The following is a 22,698-nucleotide window of genomic DNA, read 5'->3' as shown; positions in this document are numbered from 1 at the left end:
CCCATCAGTTTCCTGCTCTATCTCACATATCCTGAGGTTATTTATTCTGCTTCTCTGCCCAGCTTTTCCAGAATTCATACAACACTGCATCCAACCTGCTGCGGATGTCACAGGGTAACTGCTTTCCTCTCCAGAAAAAGATGGAGAAAATCTATTTATTTTATCTCCTAAATGGCACCTGTTTTGGCAAAGGACTCAAATACCCACCTTTTCATTTGGTACCTTCAATGTGGTTGTGGTTTGCTGTTCTCATGTGTGATGTTTACATGTGGGGCCAACTTACAAAGACATACAGGTACCTTATAGGTGGGTGAGCACACTTTATACACTGTGGGGAAGGACAAGAAGAGGTGTGAGGACCTGGCTCAGGTCACTGCTAGGCAGTTCTCTCTCTGGGATTCCTTATGTGGAAGCAAGGAGGTAAAAATTGAGAACCAGGGTGTGATGGCTAATACTATCAACTTAGGCCAGGCGCGGTGGCTCACTCCTGTAATCCCAGCACTTTGGGAGGCCGAGGTGGGCGGACCACGAGGTCAGGAGATCGAGACCATCCTGGCTAACATGGTGAAACCCTGTCTCTACTAAAAATACACACACACACACAAAAATTAGCTGGGCGTGGTCGCGGGCGCCTGTAGTCCCAGCTACTCGGGAGGCTGAGGCAGGAGAATGGCATGAACCCCGGAGGTGGAGCTTGCAGTGAGCTGAGATGGTGCCACTGCACTCCAGCCTGGGTGACAGAGCGAGACTCCATCTCAAAAAAAAAAAAAAAAAAAAATGCCGTCAACTTGATTGGATTCAATGATGCAAAGTATTGGTCATGTATGTGTCTGTGAGGGTGTTGCCAAAGGAGATTACATTTGAGTCAGTGGACTGGGAAAGGCAGACCTACTCTTAATTGGGACACCATCTAATCAGTGAATATAAAGCAGGCAGAAAAACTTGAAAAAGAGAGACTGGCCTAGCCTCCCAGCCTACATCTTTCTTCCATGCTGGAAGCTTCCTGCTCTCAAACATCGGACTCCAGGGTCTTCAGTTTTGAGACTCGTACTGGCTCTCCTTGCTTCTCGAGCTTGCAGGCAGCAGGCAGCCTATTGCGGGACCCTGTGATCATATAAGTTAATACTTAATAAACTCACATAAATATAATATATATTAAAATTGTATTGTATACAATATATGTTATATAATATCATAACAAATTCATATATGTCTATATCTCCTATTAGTTTTTACTCTCTAGAGAACCTTAATACAGATTTTGGTACCAGGAGTGGTTCTAGAGGAACAGAATATTAAAGATGAAGTTCTTTCGTTGTTTTGGGGGTTTCTGGAGTTAGCTACTTAATATAATTCGACCCAAAAATGCTAAGGACTCTACTCCTAATAGTATGGAGAACACTGATAGTCTTTGGTGTAAACTATTTAGAGACTTATACAAAATAAAAAATAAATGCATTTGACACTCCTGTTTCACCACTCATAAGAGGCAAGGAGTTTAGTGCTGCTGGATTCAGTTTGCCAGTATTTTATTGAGGGTTTTTGCATTAATGTTCATCAGGGATACTGGCCTGAAATTTTCTATGAGTATTTTGTTGTGTCTCTGCCAGGTTTTGGTATCAGGATGATGCTGGCCTCATAAAATGACTTAGGGAGGATTCCCTCTTTTTCTATTGTTTGGAATAGTTTCAGAAGGAATGGTACCAGATTCTTTTTGTGCCTCTGGTAGAATTCAGCTGTGAATCCGTCTGGTCCTGGATTTTTTTTGGTTGGTAGGCTATTAATTACTGCCTCAATTTCAGAACTTGTTATTGGTCTATTCAGGAATTTGACTTCTTCGTGGTTTAGACATGGGAGGTTGTATATGTCCAGGAATTTATCCATTTCTTTTAGATTTTCTAGTTTATTTATGTAGAGGTGTTCATAGTATTCTCTGATGGTAGTTTGTATTTCTGTGGGATTGGTGGTGATATCCCTTTTATAATTTTTTATTGCATCTATTTGATTCTTCTCTCTTTTCTTCTTTATTAGTCTGGTTAGTGGTTTATCTTTTTTGTTGATCTTTTCAAAAAACCAGCTCCTGGATTCATTGATGTTTTAAAGGGTTTTTTGTGTCTCTATCTCCTTCAGTTCTGCTCTGATCTTAGTTATTTCTTGCCTTCTGCTAGCTTTTGAATTTGTTTGCTCTTGCTTCTCTAGTTCTTTTAATTGTGATGTTAGGGTGTTGGTTTTAGATCTTTCCTGCTTTCTCTTGTGGGCATTTAGTGCTATAAATTTCTCTCTAAACACCACTTTAAATGTGTCCCAGAGATTCTGGTATGTTGTGTCTTTGTTCTCATTGGTTTCAAAGAACATCTTTATTTTGCCTTCATTTCATTATTTACACAGTAGTCATTCAGGAGCAGGTTATTCAGTTTCCATGTAGTTGTGTGGTTTTGAGTGAATTTCTTAATCCTGAGTTCTAATTTGATTGCACTGTGGTCTGAGAGAGTGTTTGTTATAATTTCTGTTCTTTTGCATTTGCTAGGGAGTGTTTTACTTCCAAATATGTGGTCAATTTTAGAATAAGTGCGATGAGTTGCTGAGAAGAATGTATATTCTGTTGATTTGGGGTCCACTTGGTGCAGAGCTGAGTTCAAGTCCTGAATATCCTTGTTAATTTTCTGTCTCATTGATCTGTCTAATATTGACAGTGGGGTGTTAAATTCTCCCAGTATTATTGTGTGGGAGTCTAAGTCTCTTTGTAGGTCTCTAAGAACTTGCTTTATGAATCTGGGTGCTCCTGTATTGGGTGCATATATATTTAGGATAGTTAGCTCTTCTTGTTGCATTGGTCCCTTTACCATCATGTAATGGCCTTCTTTGTCTCTTTTGATCTTTGTTGGTTTAAAGTTTGTTTAATCAGAGACTAGGATTGCCACCCCTGCTGTTTTTGCTTTCCATGTGCTTGTTATATCCTCCTCCATCCCTTTATTTTGAGCCTATGTGCATCCTTGCACATGAGATGGGTCTCCTGAATACAGCACACTGATGGAACTTGACTCTTTATCCAATTTTCCAGTCCATGTCTTTTAATTGGGGCATTTAGCCCATTTATATTTAAGGTTAATATTGTTATGTCTGAATTTGATCCTGTCATTATGATGCTAGCTGGCTATTTTGCCCATTAGTTGGTGTAATTTCTTCATAGTGTTGGTGGTCTTTACAATTTGGTATGTTTTTGCAGTGGCTGGTACTTGTTCGTTTCCATGTTAGTGCTTCCTTCAGGAGCTCTTGTAAGGCAAGTTTGGTGGTAACAAAAATCTCTCAGCATTTGCTTCTCTGTAAAGGATTCTATTTCTGAGGCAAGTGGATCATGAGTTCAGGAGTTCGAGACCAGCTTGGCTGAGATGGTGAAACCCCGTCTCTACTAAAAATACAAAAATTAGTCAGGTGAGGTGGTGGGTGCCTGTAATCCCATATACTTGGGAGACTGAGGCAGGAGAAACACTTGAACCCAGGAGGCGGAGGTTGCAGTGAGCTGAGACAATGCCACTGCACCCTAGCCTGGGTGACAGAGCAAGACTACATCTCAAAAAAAAAAAAGCTACCAAAGAGATAAACAAACATTAATTCATAGATTTCTACTACAGTGAATTTGTCACTTGGGTTAATTTCTTATTTTTAAAACATTGAAACTTTCAGTGGCCAAGAAATACATGAAAAAGAGCTCAACATCACTGATCATTAGAGAAATGCAAATCAAAACCACAATGAAATATCCTCTCACACCAGGAAGAATGGCGATTATTAAAAAGTTAAGAAACAACAGATGCTGGTGAGGTTGCGGGGAAGCAGGAACGCTTTTACACTGTTGGTGGGAATGTAAATTAGTTCAACCATTGTGAGAGACAGTGTGGTGAGTTCTCAGAGATCTGGAACTGGAGATACCATTTGCCCCAGCAAACTCATTACTAGGTATATACCCAAAGGAATATTATGATACATTTGACCATATGTGGAGAACCAAGGAACATAATGAAGCTGGTTGGTTACTCCTAAGTTCAGTGGACAAAGTGATGAAAGAAAAGGATGAACTCAGGGATTCTGTCTCCTCGCTTCAGAAGCAGATACTGAGCCTCCAATCTGCTAAGATTGCCGTGACTGAGAATCTTATCTCCTGTAGAGACAGAGCTGAAATTGTGGAAAAACAGACACAAGCTCTTATCACACAAGTGGCTGACCTGTAACGAAAGGTGCATGCACCCCCTCACCGGGTGTCCACTGTTAAAGTGAGGGCATTGATTGGAAAAGAATGAGACCCTGCAACTTGGAATAAAAATGTGTGGGAGGACCCTGATGAAGCTGGGAACACTGAGTTTGTAAACTCTGATGAACCTTTTTTTGCCAGAAGGAACAGCTTCCCCATCCCCAGTAGTGACAACCTTCCCTCCCTGACCCATACTGCCATCAGCCTTTCCACATTTGTCTGATTCTATTTCTCCTTTGCTTATGAAACTTAGTTCAGCTGGATATGAAATTCTGGGTTGAAAATTCTTTCTTTAACAATGTTGAATATTGGCCCCCGCTCTCTTCTTGCTTGTATGTTTTCTGCAGAGAGATCTGCTGTTAGTCTGATGAGTTTCCCTTTGTGGGTAACCCAACCTTTCTCTCTGGCTACCCTTAACATTTTTTCCTTCATTTCAACCTTGCTGAATCTGACGATAATGTGTCTTGGGGTTACACTTCTTGAGGAGTATCTTTGTGGTGTTCTCTGTATTTCCTGAATTTGAATGCTGGCCTGTCTTGCTAGGTTGGGGAAGTTCTCCTGGATAATATCCCGAAGAGTGTTTTTCAACTTGGTCCCACTCTCCCTGTCAATTTCAGGTACACCAATCAAATGTAGATTTGGTCCTATCACATAGTCCCATATTTCTGGGAGGCTTTGTTCGTTCCTTTTCATTTTTTTCTCTCATCTTGTCTTCTCGCTTTATTTAATTAAGTTGATCTTCAATCTCTGATATCCTTTTTTCCACTTAATCAATTCGGCTATTGATACTTGTGTATGCTTCACGAAGTTCTCATGCTGTGTTTTTCAGCTCCATCAAGTCATTTATTTTCTTCTCCAAACTGGTTATTCCTAAGTTAGCAATTCGTCTAACCTTTTTTCAAGGTTCTTAGCTTCCTTGCATTGGATTAGAACAGGCTCCTTTAGCTCGGAGAAGTTTGTTATTACTCACCTTCTGAAGCCTACTTCTGTCAACTTGTCAAACTCAAAATCTGTCCAGTTTTGTTCCCTTGCTGGTGAGGAGCTGTGATCCTTTGGAGGAGAAGAGGAATTCTGGTTTTTGGAATTTTCAGCCTTTTTTGCACTGGTTTCTCTCCCATCTTTGTGGATTTATCTACCTTTGGTCTTTGATGTTGGTGACCTTCAGATGGGGACTCTGAGTGGACATACTATTCCTTTCTGTTTGTTAGTTTTCCTTCTAACAGTCAGGGCCCTGTGCTGCAGGTGTGCTGGAGTTTGCTGGAGGTCCATGCCAGACCCTGTTTGCCTGGGTATCACCAGTGGAGGCTGCAGAACAGCAAAGATTGCTGCCTGTTCTTTCCACTGGAAGTTTCGTCCCAGAGGGGCATTTGCTGGATGCCAGCCAGAGCTCTCCTGCGTGAGGTGTCTGTTGGCCCCTACTGGGAGGTGTCTCCCAGTCAGGATACACAAGGGTCAGGGACCCACTTGAGGAGGCAGTCTGACCCTTAGCTGAGCTCCAACGCTGTGCTGGGAGATCCACTGCTCTCTTCAGAGCTGTCAGGCAGGGACTTTTAAGTCTGCTGAAGCTGTGCCCACAGCCACCGCTTCCCCCAGGTGCTCTGTCCCAGGGAGATGGGGCTTTTATCTATAAGCCCCTGACTGGGGCTGCTGCCCTTTTTTTCAGCGATGCCCTGCCCGGAGTGGAGGAATCTAGAGCGGCAGTCTGGCCACAGCGGCCTTGCTGAGCTGCCCATGCTCCTTAATCTTAAAGGTAAAACAAAAACCTCCAGGCATTATCTCAAACAACAAAATACTGTTGCATCTTCATGCATTGCTAAAACTCCAACACTTCTCCAGGACTTTTGGGAAAGAGTGTTTTCAGAAGAAGGAAAAACAAGTACAGAGGCCTGAGAGAAAAAGACACTTGGCAAGGTCAAGGAAGGTCCCTGTTATCCTCCCTGGGGTAATGGGGAGACAGGAAAGCCTCAAATGATAGAAACCGACCCCAGTTTAATTACAGTTGAGGTGAAGACAATAGAGACAAGGAAAACAATATTGGCTCAGGTTTAAACAAAGAAGATATGGACGAGTGAGCCAGAGAGATGAATTTCTTCTTAATTATCCATGAAGGCAGTATTTGCTCTCTGAATTATTTGTGACATTTGTTTCTATCATTCAACTAGAACCTCAGTTTCCAATAACTAGCCTGATTTTAGAAAGACAGAAGGTAGATGAGTTGTGTACTTACCTGTGTAAGCAGTCGGTCCTGGCTGGCTTTCTTTATTCCCAGGGGAAGTGAAGGACTTTGATCGTGAAAGGAGAGACTGTGTCCTTGGCCACGAATTTTTGGGGCTGTCTGGTACCTCAGCATTTATGGCCCTGCCCTATCACCTGCTGGGTCAGAGGACCCTGCAGATGCTTCTTTTCTTTTTTTGTTTTTTTTTTTTTTGAGATGTAGTTTCGCTCTTTTTGCCCAGGCTGGAGTGCAATGGCATGATCTTGTCTCACCGCAACCTCTGCCTCCCAGGTTCAAGGGATTCTCCTGCCTCAGCCTTCCAAGTAGCTGGGATTACAGGGATGCCCCATCTTGCCTGGCTAATTTTGTGTTTTTAGTAGAGATGGGGTTTTTCTATGTTGGTCAGGCTAGTCTCGAATTCCCAGCCTCAGGTGGTCTGCCCGCCTCGGCCTCCCAAAGTTCTGGGATTACAGGCATGAGCCGCCATGCCCAGCCAGAGGTTTCCTAGTCATATAAAGAATACCACACATCAGGTACAGGTGCCCACCCTAAAGACATTGTGTTTCTTCCATTTCCATGTTTGATAAGGACATCTGAAGGTGCTTACTCTCTGGTGAGTAAGATAATGATAACTCAGCCCCAAAAAGACTCATTTGCAAAGCAGCCTTCACAGGGATATTTATGAGAGCCTGCCTGGCTAATTTTTGTATTTTTAGTAGAGACAGGGTTTCACCGTGTTGGTCAGGCTGGTCTTGAACTCCTGACCTTGTGATCTGCCTGCCTCGGCCTACCAAAGTGCTGGGATTACAGGCGTGAGTCACCGCACCCAGGACTGAACCGGAGTTTTTTAAAAATGATATCTTCAACAAAGAAGAAATTCAGCATATGAATCAATGAGTGTGGGATGCTGACAGGTTCAGGAGTGTGTGTCCAGGGGTAAAATACAGGCCCAGCTCCCCTGTAGCTATCTTCCTCCTGCCCCTCAGACAATAGCAGTCCTTGCATTCTTGTATTGTATTGTATTGTATTGTATTGTATTGTCTTGTCATTTTATGAAATTTGTCATTTCAATCATTTTTAAGTGTACAGTTATGTGGCCTTCAGGGCATTCACGATGTTGTCACACTATACATTTCTAGGAAATTATTATCCCAAACAGAAACTCAGTAGCCCTTAAACAATGACTCCTGATACCCTTTCCTCCCTGCCTCAGCTTGAGCAGTCTTGCTCGATTTCACGTCACACTATTTAATAGCAGCCCAGGAAAAAACCAAAAACGAACAAGCAAACAAACAAAAACCCTTATCACATGTGACACCAATATAATTTGTTGTATAATGGTGAAACTAATGAGTACTTTGCAATCCCCAGGCTTAGAAAACTATGGAGGTAGCTAAGTGAGGGGCCTCAAGGGACAGCCCTGGTGATGCTGGGAGTCCTGTGAGTATCATGGGGGACTCCTGTCTCAGCCACTCCCTCCTCAGGTCACTGGATGCCCATGCATATAGGATTGGGAGGTGTGAGGTGTGAGGATGGGGACTGCATGGACTCTACCTGCACAGGGATAGACACCTGTGCCCTGCATGGGGCCAGGGAATCACTTGCTTTTGACAGCTTCCCAGTGGATTCTAAAACAGAGCCACGTTTGAGGACCCCAAGGTAGAGCATTTGTCATTCTTGTGTTCTTTAGTGGGAATAACCTCAGACCTTCCTGGGCACTAGTGAGGTCTAAGTCAGAGAACTTGGAAGCCTTCCAGCAAAATGCATATCAGGATGCTCAATAAATAGAAACTTGTATTCATTGTAAGTGTTATAGTAATGGTTGCTACAATTTGTAGAGTGCTAAGATTTTCTCGAGTATTAATTAATTTGGTGTGTTCTTACAACAATGCTATGATATGCATCCTAAAACAAAGAAAGGCAAACTAATGACAAAAGGGATGTCTATGCATGGGGGTGCATGTGTGTATCAGGATTTAATGTAAGGCCTGGGTATTTGAGAGTGCTTTGCAGAGGAAGTGATAAGCGAAGTGAATTCTATAGACGGGGTTGTCAGATGTCTTAGGGAGAGAAGGCTACAAAGGCAAAGGAAAACCCATCAGCCCTAGTGGAAGGGTATGACTTATGTGATACATAAGAAATGAAATATAACCACTATGACTGATTACAGAGTACCTGGGGGAAAAGGGAGATGAGAGGGCAGGGGCTGGCAAAAACAGGTGTTGGAAGCCCTTGTATGCAATGCAAGGGTGTGGACTTGCTCCTCCAGCAATTGTTCCTCTGTGGTTTTCTCCCAGTGTTTCGAGAGCTCCGTGAATCCTTGTTTGCCATGCACAGTGTGTAGACTGAACTGGTAATGGGTTTCACAAACTTAGGTTCTATTTTTAAGTGCACCTATTTTCTGATGTGATTTTTTAAATACATATTTATTTTACAAGCAATGTTCAATTGATAATAACTTATCTACTCTTGTCCCAAGTGTATAAACATTACTATTATCATATGAAGGTAGGTTCAGGGTAAAAATAAGTTCCCTTACTTAAAACCCTTGAGAACAAAGAGGCCTCTGGTCGTGTACAGTTGTGGAAAAGAAGACAGAATCACATTTTAATTTCAGGAGATTCACTTTGGCGTGGATAAGGAGAATGTATTGCAGGAAGGCTTCACAGAGGCTAGGAGACAATTTAGGAGATTTCAGTCTAAGTTGTGAAGGACACAGACCAGACAAGACACGAAAAAAGAGATTTGCTGAGGAGATGCTGTAGCCATGGAGGGAATAAAACTTAGTGCACAGCTAGGAGGCAGTAGGAAGGGGAGACGTTTTTGGCTGATTCATGTTCTCCCCCAAAAACATATCTACATCCTAACCCCTGGAATCTGTGACTGTTCCATCACATGACAAAAAAGCACATTGCAGACATGATTAAGTGAAAGATCATGAGACAGGGACATTATTCTAAATAATCTGGTGGTACCTAAACCCAACACCTGTATTTTGTAATTAAAAGGCAGAGAAGGATTTGACATGGAAATAGCAATAGAAAAAAAATTTATCATGGAGAAAGAGGTTGGAGTGATGTGGCCACAGGACCAGGACAGTCAGCAGCCCAGAAGTCATTAGCAGCCCTTAGTGATCTCTCCCTGAGAGCCCCCAGAGGAAGCAGAGCCCTGCTGCCCCCTGGCCTCCCAGCAGTGATACTAATGTTGGGCTTCTGATCCCCAAAGGTGTCAGAAAATCAGTTGTTTTAAGCCACCAAGCTTGCAGAGGGGTTTGTTCCAGCAGCCACAGGACACCAAGACAAGAACCTGTGGCGTCTCCCTGTGTCCTGGTCAGGGGACTTGCTGGGCAAGCACGTTAGCCTGGATGGGCTCATGGAAGGGAGAGTAGGCTGTGGGAGGACGCTGTGCTCAGTTTCACATCCTGCTCCTGAAATGACTGTAGGGTGCATGCTTGGAGCTGTCCAGTTGGCAGGGGGTGCTGGTCTCTGGAGCTCTTGGGAGAGCTGGAGAAAGAGTTCGCCTCAGGTGCTGGTAAGGGTGCAGACACCGAGGAGTGCTCTGAGTGTAGGGAGTGAAAAAATGTGAACTCCATGTCGAAACCTGGAGATGCCCTCAAATTGTGATAAATTAGGAAATAAACATGACAGGGCAGAGAAACCACAGTGCAGAGGTGGCACCAAGCAGGCTGACTTTCGGTCCTAAAGGACATCACACTAGGGCCACTGCTGAGTGGGAACCCCAGGCCTGGACACCCAGGCAGGCTAGGGGTTCCCTCAGTACAAGGCCATCAGAAACATTGTAATTCCTCTGTCCTCATTACCATGGTTTCCATTTAGGGCCACAGGATAGGGAATGTCTAAGGAATACAGGATGATTCCTACCAAATATTTCCCTCTGGGATGCCTGGACTCAGGCCCCATTGGTAACAGGGCCTTGGTTCTCTGGAGCTGATTATCACCCACAGCAAAAGGCCATTCCCCTATAAAAGCCACCTTGACTCAAGACCTGAGACTGCAGGATCATAACAAGACCAGTGGAGACGTGCAGGGCAAATGATTTATTAAGGCAAGACGTTGAAATCTTTACATTCCTCAGTGAAGATCAGGGTATCATTGAAAGATGGTGGAAACCAGGATGAGAGTTTTTACATGTCACACATTACTTTTTGCCACTATGTTTAGCTGAAATAGAAAAAGAAAAAAAGGGAGGTGGGGTCAGTCATGCTGCTGCTGGAGATAACAGGCTAACATCCAAGAGGCCAGTGGAATTCTGCCCCCAAAGGCAATTGGAAGGGCAGAGGCAAGAACTCAGTTTAAGAAACTGAGGCCTAGAACTGGTGCCCTTACAACACCCATGCCGACGATGGAGCAGCCGTTCCCTGCCAGGCCAATAGTCCTGGGGGTACCCAGGAGTGAGGCCCAGGGTCCTCATGGAAGTTGGAGGGGAGGAGTGAATAGAGCAGCCAAGGACAGTTGTCGCAGCTGTCCCAGGACCGTGGAGTCACCCATTCCCTGCAATGGGGGACCCAGGGCTGACAGGGCCTCTGGGAAGCGAGGCTTTCAGGATACTCCAGCCTTCCCAGGTGGGAATTCTGCCTCAGGGCCCGGGCAACTCTCAGCCCTGAGCCTGCAGCTTCCATGGACATTTGCAGCTAAACCTCAAGACAGCAACCCAGAGGCAGCCAGGCTGAGAGGCCCCTGGAAAATCTCTGATTTCTTGAGAAAGACAGAGTGAGAACATCCCACTTCCATGGCACTGCAGGAGGCAGAGTAGCGAGGGTCTTGGCCCACTGGCCGTCGTCAGGAGAGCATCGTGGGTGAGGAGGGGAGCATGGAGTCTGAGGAGCCGGGAGGGGCTCCTTCCTGGCTCTGCAGAAGCTGCAGAGAAGCCCAGCCCGCAAGCGCTGCATCTGCAGGAGGCCTGGCTCTGGGTTCCTCCCTGCCTTCCTCTTCTTGTTCAAGGCTCCCACACTCCCCACAACAGTCCACAGTGATTGCGTGAGGGCCGCTTGGCCTCAGGAAAGTCCCCAGGTGGAGAGGCAGTCATGCTTGGCCCTTCACCACCCTGCCTGGGCCTGGGCTCACTCCCCATGTCCTCAGCACACTCTGGGGACACGGCATCCAGGCAGGTGACCTGAGGAGGAGAAACATGCAGGAGGCTGTGTGCAGCTGAGTTGAATTCTGCGGGTGAAATGGAAGCACCTACGCTGTGTCCCTGAGTGACTCAAGCAGTGACCAGCAAGGCAGGTGCCCCACTACCTGTGTCCCCCGCAGAGCAGCAAGCTGACCTCACTTCACACTGTGCTGCTGACCAGAAGCCTCGCCACAAAACAAGAAATAAATTGGCCGAGGTGGGTGGATCACCTGAGGTCAGGAGTTTGAGACCAGCCTGGCCAACATGGTGAAACCCCATCTCTACTAAAAATACAAAAATTAGCCAGGCGTGGTGGCAGGCACCTGTAATCCTAGCTACTCGGGAGGCTGAGGTACGAGAATCGCTTGAACCTGGGAGGCAGAGGTTGCAGTGACTCAAACAAAAGAAAAGAAGGAAATTACCTGGATTTTTTCAGTTAAAAGTTTTTTCTCAAGGGATATCTGATCTGCGCATTTCTTCACTTCCAAAAAGGCTGCAGCAGCTTCTGGAGGTGCATCATATTTGGCAAGTTTTAACTTTAACACAGGTTCATTAATGAATGAGAAGCCTGAGATCTCAGAAAAAAGAGCTGGGCAGACCACAGCCTTGGCTGCAACACAAGAATAAAAATACACTTTATGTTAGAAAAAGTCGATTTTTCTCTCATGGCTGCCTAATGGCTCCCAGACATCATCCCCTGGGATCCATGTTTCTATACCATTTTTGTGCTGATGACAATGCCAGACCCTTCCGGTGTGACTTCCTCAAGGTCACACAAACAAAGGGAAGAGGTTCGTACCCACAGCTAGACTCTCTCTCTCTCTCTTTTATTTTTTCTCCTTTTTTTTGAGATAGAGTTTCGGTCTTGTTGCCCATGCTGGAGTGCAATGGCATGATCTCGGCTCACTGCAACCTCCCCTTCCCAGGTTCAAGTGATTCTCTTGCCTCAGCCTCCCAAGTAGCTGGGATTACAGGCACGTGCCACCACACCCAGCTAATTTTGTATTTTTGGTAAAGTCAGGGTTCCTCCATGTTGGTCAGGCTGGTCTCGAACTCCCGACCTCAGGTGATCTGCCCTCCTCGGCCTCCCAAAGTGCTGGGAGTACAGGCACGACCCACTGTGCTCGGCCTTTTCTTTCTTTCTTTCTTTTTTCAAGACAGGGTATCACTTTCTCAGGCTGGAATGCAGTGGCACAATCTAGGCTCAGTGCAACCTCAACCTCCTGGGCTCAAGTGATCCTCCTACCTCAGCCCCTCAAGTAGCTGAAACCACAGGTGCATGCCACCATGCCCAGCTATTTTTTTGTGGGTTATTTATTTATTTATTTTTTGTAAATACTATGTATCGCCATGTTGCCTGGTCTTAAATTTCTGAGCTCAAGCGATGCTCCCGTCTCAGCTTCCAGAAGTGTTAAAATTACATGGCTCACACCTAGTGTTAAAATCTAGGTGTGAGCCATGATGCCTGGCCCACAGCTAGACTCTTGACAGCCTTAATCCTACTCCATTCCCATAGCCACTCCTGCCAGAAGCTGTAACCATCAGTGATTGGAGGAGGCTCAGGGAGGGTGAACATTGTGCCAAAGGTCAAATGGCTGGGAAGTGGCAATGCCCAGATTCACCCCAGACCTCACTTAATGTCCTCTGACACAGATCCCATCTACGAGCAAAGCTCGGGCAGCAGAATTCCTAACATTTTCCTGCATCTATATTTTATAAAACTTCCTAGGTGCTGGGGAGAAGAAATAGCCCTGAGTTTTAGGAGAGGCAGCACAGAAAAATGTCTGGTATTTTGGTTTGTTGAAGACTCCTACCCTAGCCCGAATGAGTGGCCTCGTGCTCAGAGGAGGGGGCTTCCCAGGGGCTGGTGCTGGACTCATGACTGATGTACTCACCCTGGTATCAGCAAAGGGCAGCGTGACCAGCAGGAGACACACCGACAGCCTCATGGTGGCTTATTCTGCTGTGAGCTCAGCTTTCACAAACGATGAGAAATTTGAACTCAACCCCAGATGCCTGTGAAGTCGTGGAGCCCAGGTCTATTTGTATCTAGGGAGCCTGGCTGGTCCTGCCCACAGAGGCACTTGACAGGTCACGAGGCCTGGCTGTCAGCTCAACCTTCCTAGCCAGGGCTGCTGCCATCCACCAGTGTCATGTCCCCATGCCTCCCTCTATCCTGAGTTGGGTGGAGCTCAGGAGAGCAGCCCATGTGTGGGCAGCAGAGCTGAGAACCACCCAAAACTCAGCTCTGTGCTCCAGGTGAGTGTTCAGACACCTCTGGAAATATTCCCGGGATTCCCAGTTTCCTCCTGAGCTTTTGCTAATGATGATTTTTTCTTTATATCAGTGCAGAAGCCCAGGTGGATTTTGACTTCAGCAGGCACAGGAAGCTGGAAGGCTGTGTTCTGGTTATGGGAGAGCAGGGACATAAGGAAACCCTGCTTTGATCCCCCTGCATGTCTGACAACCAGCAGGCTTGTTTCAGTTGCACATTGGGCAAATCGAAACAAGACCTATTCCATCCCCTTCCATCACCACCGTGTTCACTGCATAGGTACCTAAACTGAGTTGATACATCCTACCTTTGGAGGATTTCCTGGGGAAAAAACAACCACTGCACCTGTTCTCTATCCTGCCTTACTCCCAGACCTGAGTCTTGTTTATGGGTGCAGTTATAAATATGACCAAGATTCACATTTTCTACCTATTAAGAGCAAGCTTTCTGTGATGTGTAGCCACTTACATCTTATCTTAGGGCTGATCTGATGAATAAATAACCCTACATTTTCCAAATTAACTGGGCATGGTGGCGGGCGCTTGTAGTCCCAGCTACTCGGGAGGCTGAGGCAGGAGAATCGCTTGAGAGCAGAGGTTGCTGTGAGCCAAGATCTCGCCACTGCACTCCAGTCTGGGTGAAAAAAGAAAGAAAAAAGAGTTTGTTTCAAAAAAAAAAATTGTGTGGAGGGAGCCCAGAGAACAGCATGAGAGAAGTCAACACAGTATAAACAAAGTGGCTTGTGAGGAACATCAGGTAGCCTGGTGAACCTGAAACAGACAGGTGAACATGGTATAATAAAGGAGGGTTTGTGGCTGGAGAACAGGATGGGCCAAATTCAGTGCAGCTTGCTTGCACTTTCCTCTGTGGAAAGGAGAATGGGTGGGAGAGATGAGCCACTTTCAGATTTTGTTACCCCACTGTTTTTTTTGTGTGTGTGTGATTTTTAATCTCAGGTCAAAATAATAGACTTTTCATATCCTTTAGGATAGCTAGTATAAAACAGATGCACAAGCTAACTAAAAAATTTGAAAATAACATTGTAACAAGGAAGTGCAGAGGTAGCAACCTTAGTGCTGTCTTAGTGGGAATGTAAAATAGTGCAGCCATCATTGAAGAATATGGGGGCCTCTCAAATTAAAACAGAAAATATCATAGGATCAAGGAATTTCTCCTCTGATGATATAGCCACAAGTACTGAAATCAGGATCTTGTAGATATATTGCAAGGGCATGTCCTTAAGGACACTGTTCACATCAGTGAAGAAGAGGAACCAACCCAATGTTCATCCCCAGATGAATGGATGAAGCAAATCTGGGTATTCATGAAATAGAATCTTATTCAGACTCTAAAGGGAGGAAAATCCAGACACAGGTTGTGGAATTCAATATAGATGGACTAGAGTACATTATGCTATATGAAGTAATCCAGTCACAAACACAAATATCGTATGATTCCACTTATATGTGTATCTACAGTATCCAAATCCGTAGAAACAGAAGTTTGAATGGTGGGTTTCAGAAACTTTTGGGGAAAAGATGTTGGGAGGTATTTTCTTCTTTTTTTTTTTTTTTTGAGACGGGGTCTTTCTCTGTCCGCAGGCTGGAGTGCAGTGGCACGATCTCAGCCTACTGCAAGCTCTGCCTCCCGGGTTCACGCCATTCTCCTGCCTCAGCCTCCTGAGTAGCTGGGACTACAGGCGCCCGCCAACACGCCCGGCTAATTTTTTGTATTTTTTTAGTAGAGACGGGGTTTCACCATGTTAGCCAGGTTGGTCTCGATCTCCTGACCTTGTGATCCTCCTGCCTCGGCCTCCCAAAGTGCTGGGATTACAGGCTTGAGCCACCGCGCCCAGCCTGGGAGATATTGTTTAATGGTAGAGGATTTCAGGTTTCCAAAAAAGTTTTTGGAGATTGGTTGTACAACAAAGTGAATGTACTTAATACCACTGAGGTGCATGCAAAGTTGTAATGTACAAAATGTAAGATGGCACATTTTACTTTTATGTATCACAATGAAAAAAAAACTTAAATCACCTGGGCTTGAAGTCAAAATCACACCTTCCAAGCACCTGAATTTTGAGCTACCTGCTTCTGTAAAGCCAAAGATTTACAGAAGGCCAAGAGGGCCTTGAGCACATTCTCTTTCCTAAGTAAGCCCTTACTTTCTGTTGACTCATTCATTCAACCAAGAAACCATTTTTATCCTTGATCACACAAACATTGCCTTGGCTTTATAGAATGGAATGTCCCAAGAAAATCCATTCACTGAACTAGCCATGAGCTGATTCTTCTTGGAAATTTGCAGGCCCAGAGGGTTGGAAAAACTTCTATAGTTAATTAGAATAGTGGTAATAAAAAGAGTAGCAATAGTTTTCAGTTTGTATATCTATACCTGCAAAACACAATTTATCATATTCACATTGCTGTTACAAAAGCATAAGATATAAAGTGTAGAGAAACTGTGTAGACAAGGTTCAAGGCCAGTTTTCCCCAGGGGGTTTTATTGGCACTATAAGTAAAGTTTGATTACTTAAAGTAAAGCACACCATTCCAGTCAAAGCCTTGGTAAAATAAATAGTTGGTCTGATGGTTTCCTGTTGCAAAAGAAAACAGATTATTATTGCACTTATGAAAATAACTATATTGCCATAAGTTAAGAATACTCACAAATTCTGGAGAAATCAGGTAGAGAGAAACAAATATGCTCCAAATTTTGTTCACAGGAGTATACTTTACTTAATTGCCACAAGCTGTAAATAGCTCAAAAGAAAAGCTTCTTCACTCTGAAAAACAAAACAAAGGAGTAGCAATGTTTTAAGCAAAAATGTCAAAAGATTATTTCAGTCTCCTATTAGTTCAGTTCATGTGCATAATATTCATGAACATTCCAGCTCTCCATGAGAATTCTGAGTGTTTTTCCTCTTTCAAATGTCACAATCTTGACAGTTAACAGAAGCCTGCATTAGAAAATACCTGTTAGAGTTTTATAGCTGATTATAAAACCACCTTATAAAGAGGACCAAAACAAGACAACAATTGACTGTGAATGACAAAAAGTTTCAGGGTAGCCATAGTCAAAGATACAATTGACAAGGAAATCTGTTACCTCTGTGGCAAACAATAACTTAATATAACAATTATAATTATTACTGGGAATGTACACTAAGTCCTAGCAGAATTATAGGAGTTTCACATAATTTTGGAACATATACCAATAAAATATTTATAGAAATACAGCCCAAAGAAAGCCAAACAACATTCCATATTTGATAATGCTTCCTGCATGATTTTTATATCCCATAAGCCAAATATGTCATTTTTGGACTTTAGGAAACCTAATATCTTCAAGAATTAATTAGGCCAGAAAAAGACATAATTTATTATTTGATTTTGGAAAGTTTGTTGAATATCAAAGGTTTAAACACTTATTGGAAAATAGGATCACAGGTCATTGTAAAATAAATATTCATTTAACCAAATGAATAACTCAAGGATTTCAGAAAGGGTAAAAACCATTATTTGAGAAAGGAGAGATAACTTTCCAAACAATAAGCTCTAATAAAAACAGCATGAAGCCTATGAAATTAGTTTTTTAAAATTTTATAATCTATAAAGTGCAATCATCTTGACCATAAGATATAATTTCCATAAGCCTTTCCTGACCTTTACCATGGAGTTTGTTAACGCTTCAAGAAAATCTCATTATTCTGACACAGGGGTCCATAGGCTGGTTTTGCATTAGTGTGCCTTTGACAATAATGGTTAATTCATAGAGAAACAACTTATTTATCTCTCCAAATCAGCCCTTACAATCTCAAATGCCCACCTCTTTCATAACAGTTCCTGGGCCTTGACCAGGGCCTTGAATAGATTTAATTTCTGGCCCTGGGCCTCATGAACACAGTTTACTTTGATTGGCATCTTCTATGGGGTCTGAAGATGAGGCTTTAAGTGCAATCAGTGTTAAGATTTAGCAGGACTTGGTGTCCTTTTAGACTCACGAGTCAAAGTCCTGTAACTTAATGACACAAGGACTTTACAAACACATACAGAAAGTTACAGGGATGTAGTATCCTGAATTAAAAAAATTAATATTTTTGAGATGGAGTCTCTCTCTGTCACCCAGGCTGGAGTGCAGTGGTGTGATCTCGGCTCACTGCAACCTCTCCCTCCTAGATTCAAGCAATTCTCCTGCCTCAGCCTCCTGAGGAGTTGGGACTACAGGCATACACCACCATGCCTGGCTAATTTTTGTATTTTTAGTAGAGATGGGGTTTCACCATATTGGTCAGGCTGGTCTTGAACTCTTGACCTCAGCTGATCCATCCACCTCGGCCTCCCAAATTGCTGGGATTATAGGCACGAGCCACCACATCTGGCCAAATGAATGTTTTTTTTCTAAGCAAATGAAACTTAGTAATAACGATAGGAATTATTTCAATAAAGCATAAAATCTGTTTATTAGGCCAGTTACCCAAGGCAAAAGGAAAGACCTTCTGCAGTGTGACTGCTATTCCTTATGAGGAATATTAGGTTAAAAGGAAACATTTCCTTTAGACCTTTAAGATAAAGCTTTTTATTTATTTATTTATTTATTTATTTTTTTATTATACTTTAGGGTTTTAGGGTACATGTGCACAATGTGCAGATTTGTTACATATGTATCCATGTGCCATGTTGATTTCCTGCACCCATTAACTCGTCATTTAGCATTAGGTGTATCTCCTAATGCTGTCCCTCCCCCCTCCCCCCACCCCACAACAGTCCCCGGAGTGTGATGTTCCCCTTCCTGTGGCCATGAGTTCTCATTGTTCAATTCCCACCTATGAGTGAGAACATGCGGTGTTTGGTTTTTTGTCCTTGCGATAGTTTACTGAGAATGATGTTTTCCAGTTTCATCCATGTCCCTACAAAGGACACGAACTCATCCTTTTTTATGGCTGCATAGTATTCCATGGTGTATATGTGCCACATTTTCTTAATCCAGTCTATTGTTGTTGGACATTTGGGTTGGTTTCAACTCTTTGCTATTGTGAATAGTGCCGCAATTAACATACGTGTGCATGTGTCTTTATAGCAGCATGATTTATAGTCCTTTGGGTATATACCCAGTAATGGGATGGCTGGGTCAAATGGTATTTCTAGTTCGAGATCCCTGAGGAATCGCCACACTGACTTCCACAATGGTTGAACTAGTTTACAGTCCCACCAACAGTGTAAAAGTGTTCCTATTTCTCCACATCCTCTCCAGCACCTGTTGTTTCCAGATTTTTAAATGATGGCCATTCTAACTGGTGTGAGATGGTATCTCACTGTGGTTTTGATTTGCATTTCTCTGATGGCCAGTGATGATGAGCATTTCTTCATGTGTTTTTTGGCTGCATAAATGTCTTCTTTTGAGAAGTGTCTGTTCATGTCCTCTGCCCACTTTTTGATGGGGTTGTTTGTTTTTTTCTTGTAAATTTGTTTGAGTTCATTGTAGATTCTGGATATTAGCCCTTTGTCAGATGAGTAGGTTGCAAAAATTTTCTCCCATTGCGTAGGTTGCCTGTTCACTCTGATGATAGTTTCTTTTGCTGTGCAGAAGCTCTTTAGTTTAATGAGATCACATTTGTCGATTTTGGCTTTTGTTGCCATTGCTTTTGGTGTTTGAGACATGAAGTCCTTGCCCACGCCTATGTCCTGAATGGTATTGCCTAGGTTTTCTTGTAGGATTTTAATGGTTTTAGGTCTAACATATAAGTCTTTAATCCATCTTGAATTAATTTTTGTATAAGGTGTAAGGAAGGGATCCAGTTGCAGCTTTCTACATATGGCTAGCCAGTTTTCCCAGCACCATTTATTAAATAGGGAATCCTTTCCCCATTTCTTGTTTTTGTCAGGTTTGTCAAAGATCAGATAGTTGTAGCTATGTGGCATCATTTCTGAGGGCTCTGTTCTGTTCCATTGATCTATGTCTCTGTTGTGGTACCAGTACCATGCTGTTTTGGCTACTGTAGCCTTGTAGTATAGTTTAAAGTCAGGTAGCGTGATGCCTCCAGCTTTGTTCTTTTGGCTTAGGATTGACTTGGTGATGCGGGCTCTTTTTTGGTTCCATATGAACTTTAAAGTAGTTTTTTCCAATTCTGTGAAGAAAGTCACTGGTAGCTTGATGGGGATGGCATTGAATCTATAAATTACCTTGGGCAGTATGGCCATTTTCACGATATTGATTCTTCCAATCCATGAGCATGGAATGTTCTTCCATTTGTTTGTATCCTCTTTTATTTCATTGAGCAGTGGTTTGTAGTTCTCCTTGAAGAGGTCCTTCACATCCCTTGTAAGTTGGATTCCTAGGTATTTTATTCTCTTTGAAGCAATTGTGAATGGGAGTTCACTCATGATTTGGCTCTCTGTTTGTCTGTGATTGGTGTACAAGAATGCTTGTGATTTTTATACATTAATTTTGTATCCTGAGACTTTGCTGAAGTTGCTAATCAGCTTAAGGAGATTTTGGGCTGAGACAATGGGGTTTTCTAGATATACAATCATATCATCTGCAAACAGGGACAATTTGACTTCCTCTTTTCCTAATTGAATACCCTTTATTTCCTTCTCCTGCCTGATTGCTCTGGCCAGAACTTCCAGCACTATGTTGAATAGGAGAGGTGAGAGAGGGCATCCCTGCCTTGTGCCAGTTTTCAGAGGGAATGCTTCCAGTTTTTGCCCATTCAGTATGATATTGGCTGTGGGTTTGTCATAGATAGCTCTTATTATTTTGAGATACGTCCCATCAATACCTAATTTATTGAGAGTTTTTAGCATGAAGGGTTGTTGAATTTTGTCAAAGGCCTTTTCTGCATCTATTGAGATAATCATGTGGTTTTTGTCTTTGGTTCTGTTTATATGCTGGATTACATTTATTGATTTGCGTATGTTGAACCAGCCTTGCATCCCAGGGATGAAGCCCACTTGATCATGGTGGATAAGCTTTTTGATGTGCTGCTGGATTCGGTTTGCCAGTATTTTATTGAGGATTTTTGCATCAATGTTCATCAAGGATATTGGTCTGAAATTCTCTTTTTTGGTTATGTCTCTGCCAGGTTTTGGTATCAGGACGATGCTGGCTTCGTAAAATGTGTTAGGGAGGATTCCCTCTTTTTCTATTGATTGGAATAGTTTCAGAAGGAATGGTACCAATTCCTCCTTGTACCTCTGGTAGAATTCAGCTGTGAATCCATCAGGTCCTGTACTCTTTTTGGTTGGTAAGCTATTGATTATTGCCACAATTTCAGAACCTGTTATTGGTCTATTCAGAGATTCAACTTCTTCCTGGTTTAGTCTTGGGAGGGTGTATTTGTCGAGGAATTTATCCATTTCTTCTAGATTTTCTAGTTTATTTGCATAGAGGTGTTTGTAGTATTCTCTGATGGTAGATTGTATTTCTGTGGGATCGGTGGTGATATCCCCTTTTTCGTTTTTTATTGCATCTATTTGATTCTTCTCTCTTTTCTTCTTTATTAGTCTTGCTAGCGGTCCATCAATTTTGTTGATCTTTTCAAAAAACCAGCTCCTGGATTCATTAATTTTTTGAAGGGTTTTTTGTGTCTCTATCTCCTTCAGTTCTGCTCTGATTTTAGTTATTTCTAGCCTTCTGCTAGCTTCTGAATGTGTTTGCTCTTGCTTTTCTAGTTCTTTTAATTGTGATGTTAGGGTGTCAATTTTGGATCTTTCCTGCTTTCTCTTGTGGGCATTTAGTGCTATAAATTTCCCTCTACACACTGCTTTGAACGTGTCCCAGAGATTCTGGTATGTTGTGTCTTTGTTCTCATTGGTTTCAAAGAACATCTTTATTTCTGCCTTCATTTCATTATGAACCCAATAGTCATTCAGGAGCAGGTTGTTCAGTTTCCATGTAGTTGAGCGGTTTTGAGTGAGTTTCTTAATCCTGAGTTCTAGTTTGATTGCACTGTGGTCTGAGAGACAGTTTGTTATAATTTCTGTTCTTTTACATTTGCTGAGGAGAGCTTTACTTCCAACTATGTGGTCAATTTTGGAATAGGTGTGGTGTGGTGCTGAAAAAAATGTATATTCTGTTGACTTGGGGTGGAGAGTTCTGTAGATGTCTATTAGGTCCACTTTATGTAGAGCTGAGTTCAATTCCTGGATATCCTTGTTAACTTTCTGTCTCGTTGATCTGTCTAATGCTGACAGTGGGGTGTTAAAATCTCCCATTATTATTGTATGGGAGTTTAAGTCCCTTTGTAGGTCACTGAGGACTTGCTTTATGAATCTGGGTGCTCCTGTGTTGGGTGCATATATATTTAGGATAGTTAGCTCTTCTTGTTGGATTGATCCCTTTACCATTATGTAATGGCCTTCTTTGTCTCTTTTGATCTTTGTTGGTTTAAAGTCTATTTTATCAGAGACTAGGATTGCAACCCCTGCCTTTTTTTGTTTTCCAGTTGCTTGATAGATCTTCCTCCATCCCTTTATTTTGAGTCTATGTGTGTCTCTGCACGTGAGATGGGTTTCCTGAATACAGCACACTGATGGGTCCTGACTCCTTATCCAGTTTGCCAGTCTGTGTCTTTTGATTGGAGCATTTAGCCCATTTACATTTAATGTTAATATTGTTATGTGTGAATCTGATCCTGTCATTATGATGTTAGTTGGTTATTTTGCTCATTAGATGCTATAGTTTCTTCCTAGCCTTGATGGTCTTTACAGTTTGGCATGTTTTTGCAGTGGCTGGTACCGGTTGTTCCTTTCCATGTTTAGTGCTTCCTTCAGGAGCTCTTTTAGGGCAGGCCTGGTGGTGACAAAATCACTCAGCGTTTGCTTG

General features: G+C 43.0%; 1 protein-coding gene across 1 annotated transcript; it reads right to left on the bottom strand.

Annotated features, from left to right (window-relative positions):
* Positions 1 to 10,891: 10,891 nt before the first annotated feature.
* On the bottom strand, positions 10,892 to 13,546 carry LOC129488700 (secretoglobin family 1D member 2-like). Its single transcript, XM_055291289.2, is given in 4 exon segments — positions 10,892 to 10,975; positions 12,020 to 12,207; positions 13,493 to 13,513; positions 13,516 to 13,546. Coding segments are annotated over 4 exon segments (324 nt in total).
* Between the last annotated feature and the right edge of the window lie 9,152 nt (positions 13,547 to 22,698).

Source organism: Symphalangus syndactylus, chromosome 1 (assembly GCF_028878055.3).
Source record: "Symphalangus syndactylus isolate Jambi chromosome 1, NHGRI_mSymSyn1-v2.1_pri, whole genome shotgun sequence".
Taxonomy (NCBI): Eukaryota; Metazoa; Chordata; class Mammalia; order Primates; family Hylobatidae; genus Symphalangus; species Symphalangus syndactylus.
The sequence above is the reverse complement of the archived record's forward strand: the minus strand, read 5'-3'. Positions and strand labels throughout refer to the sequence as shown.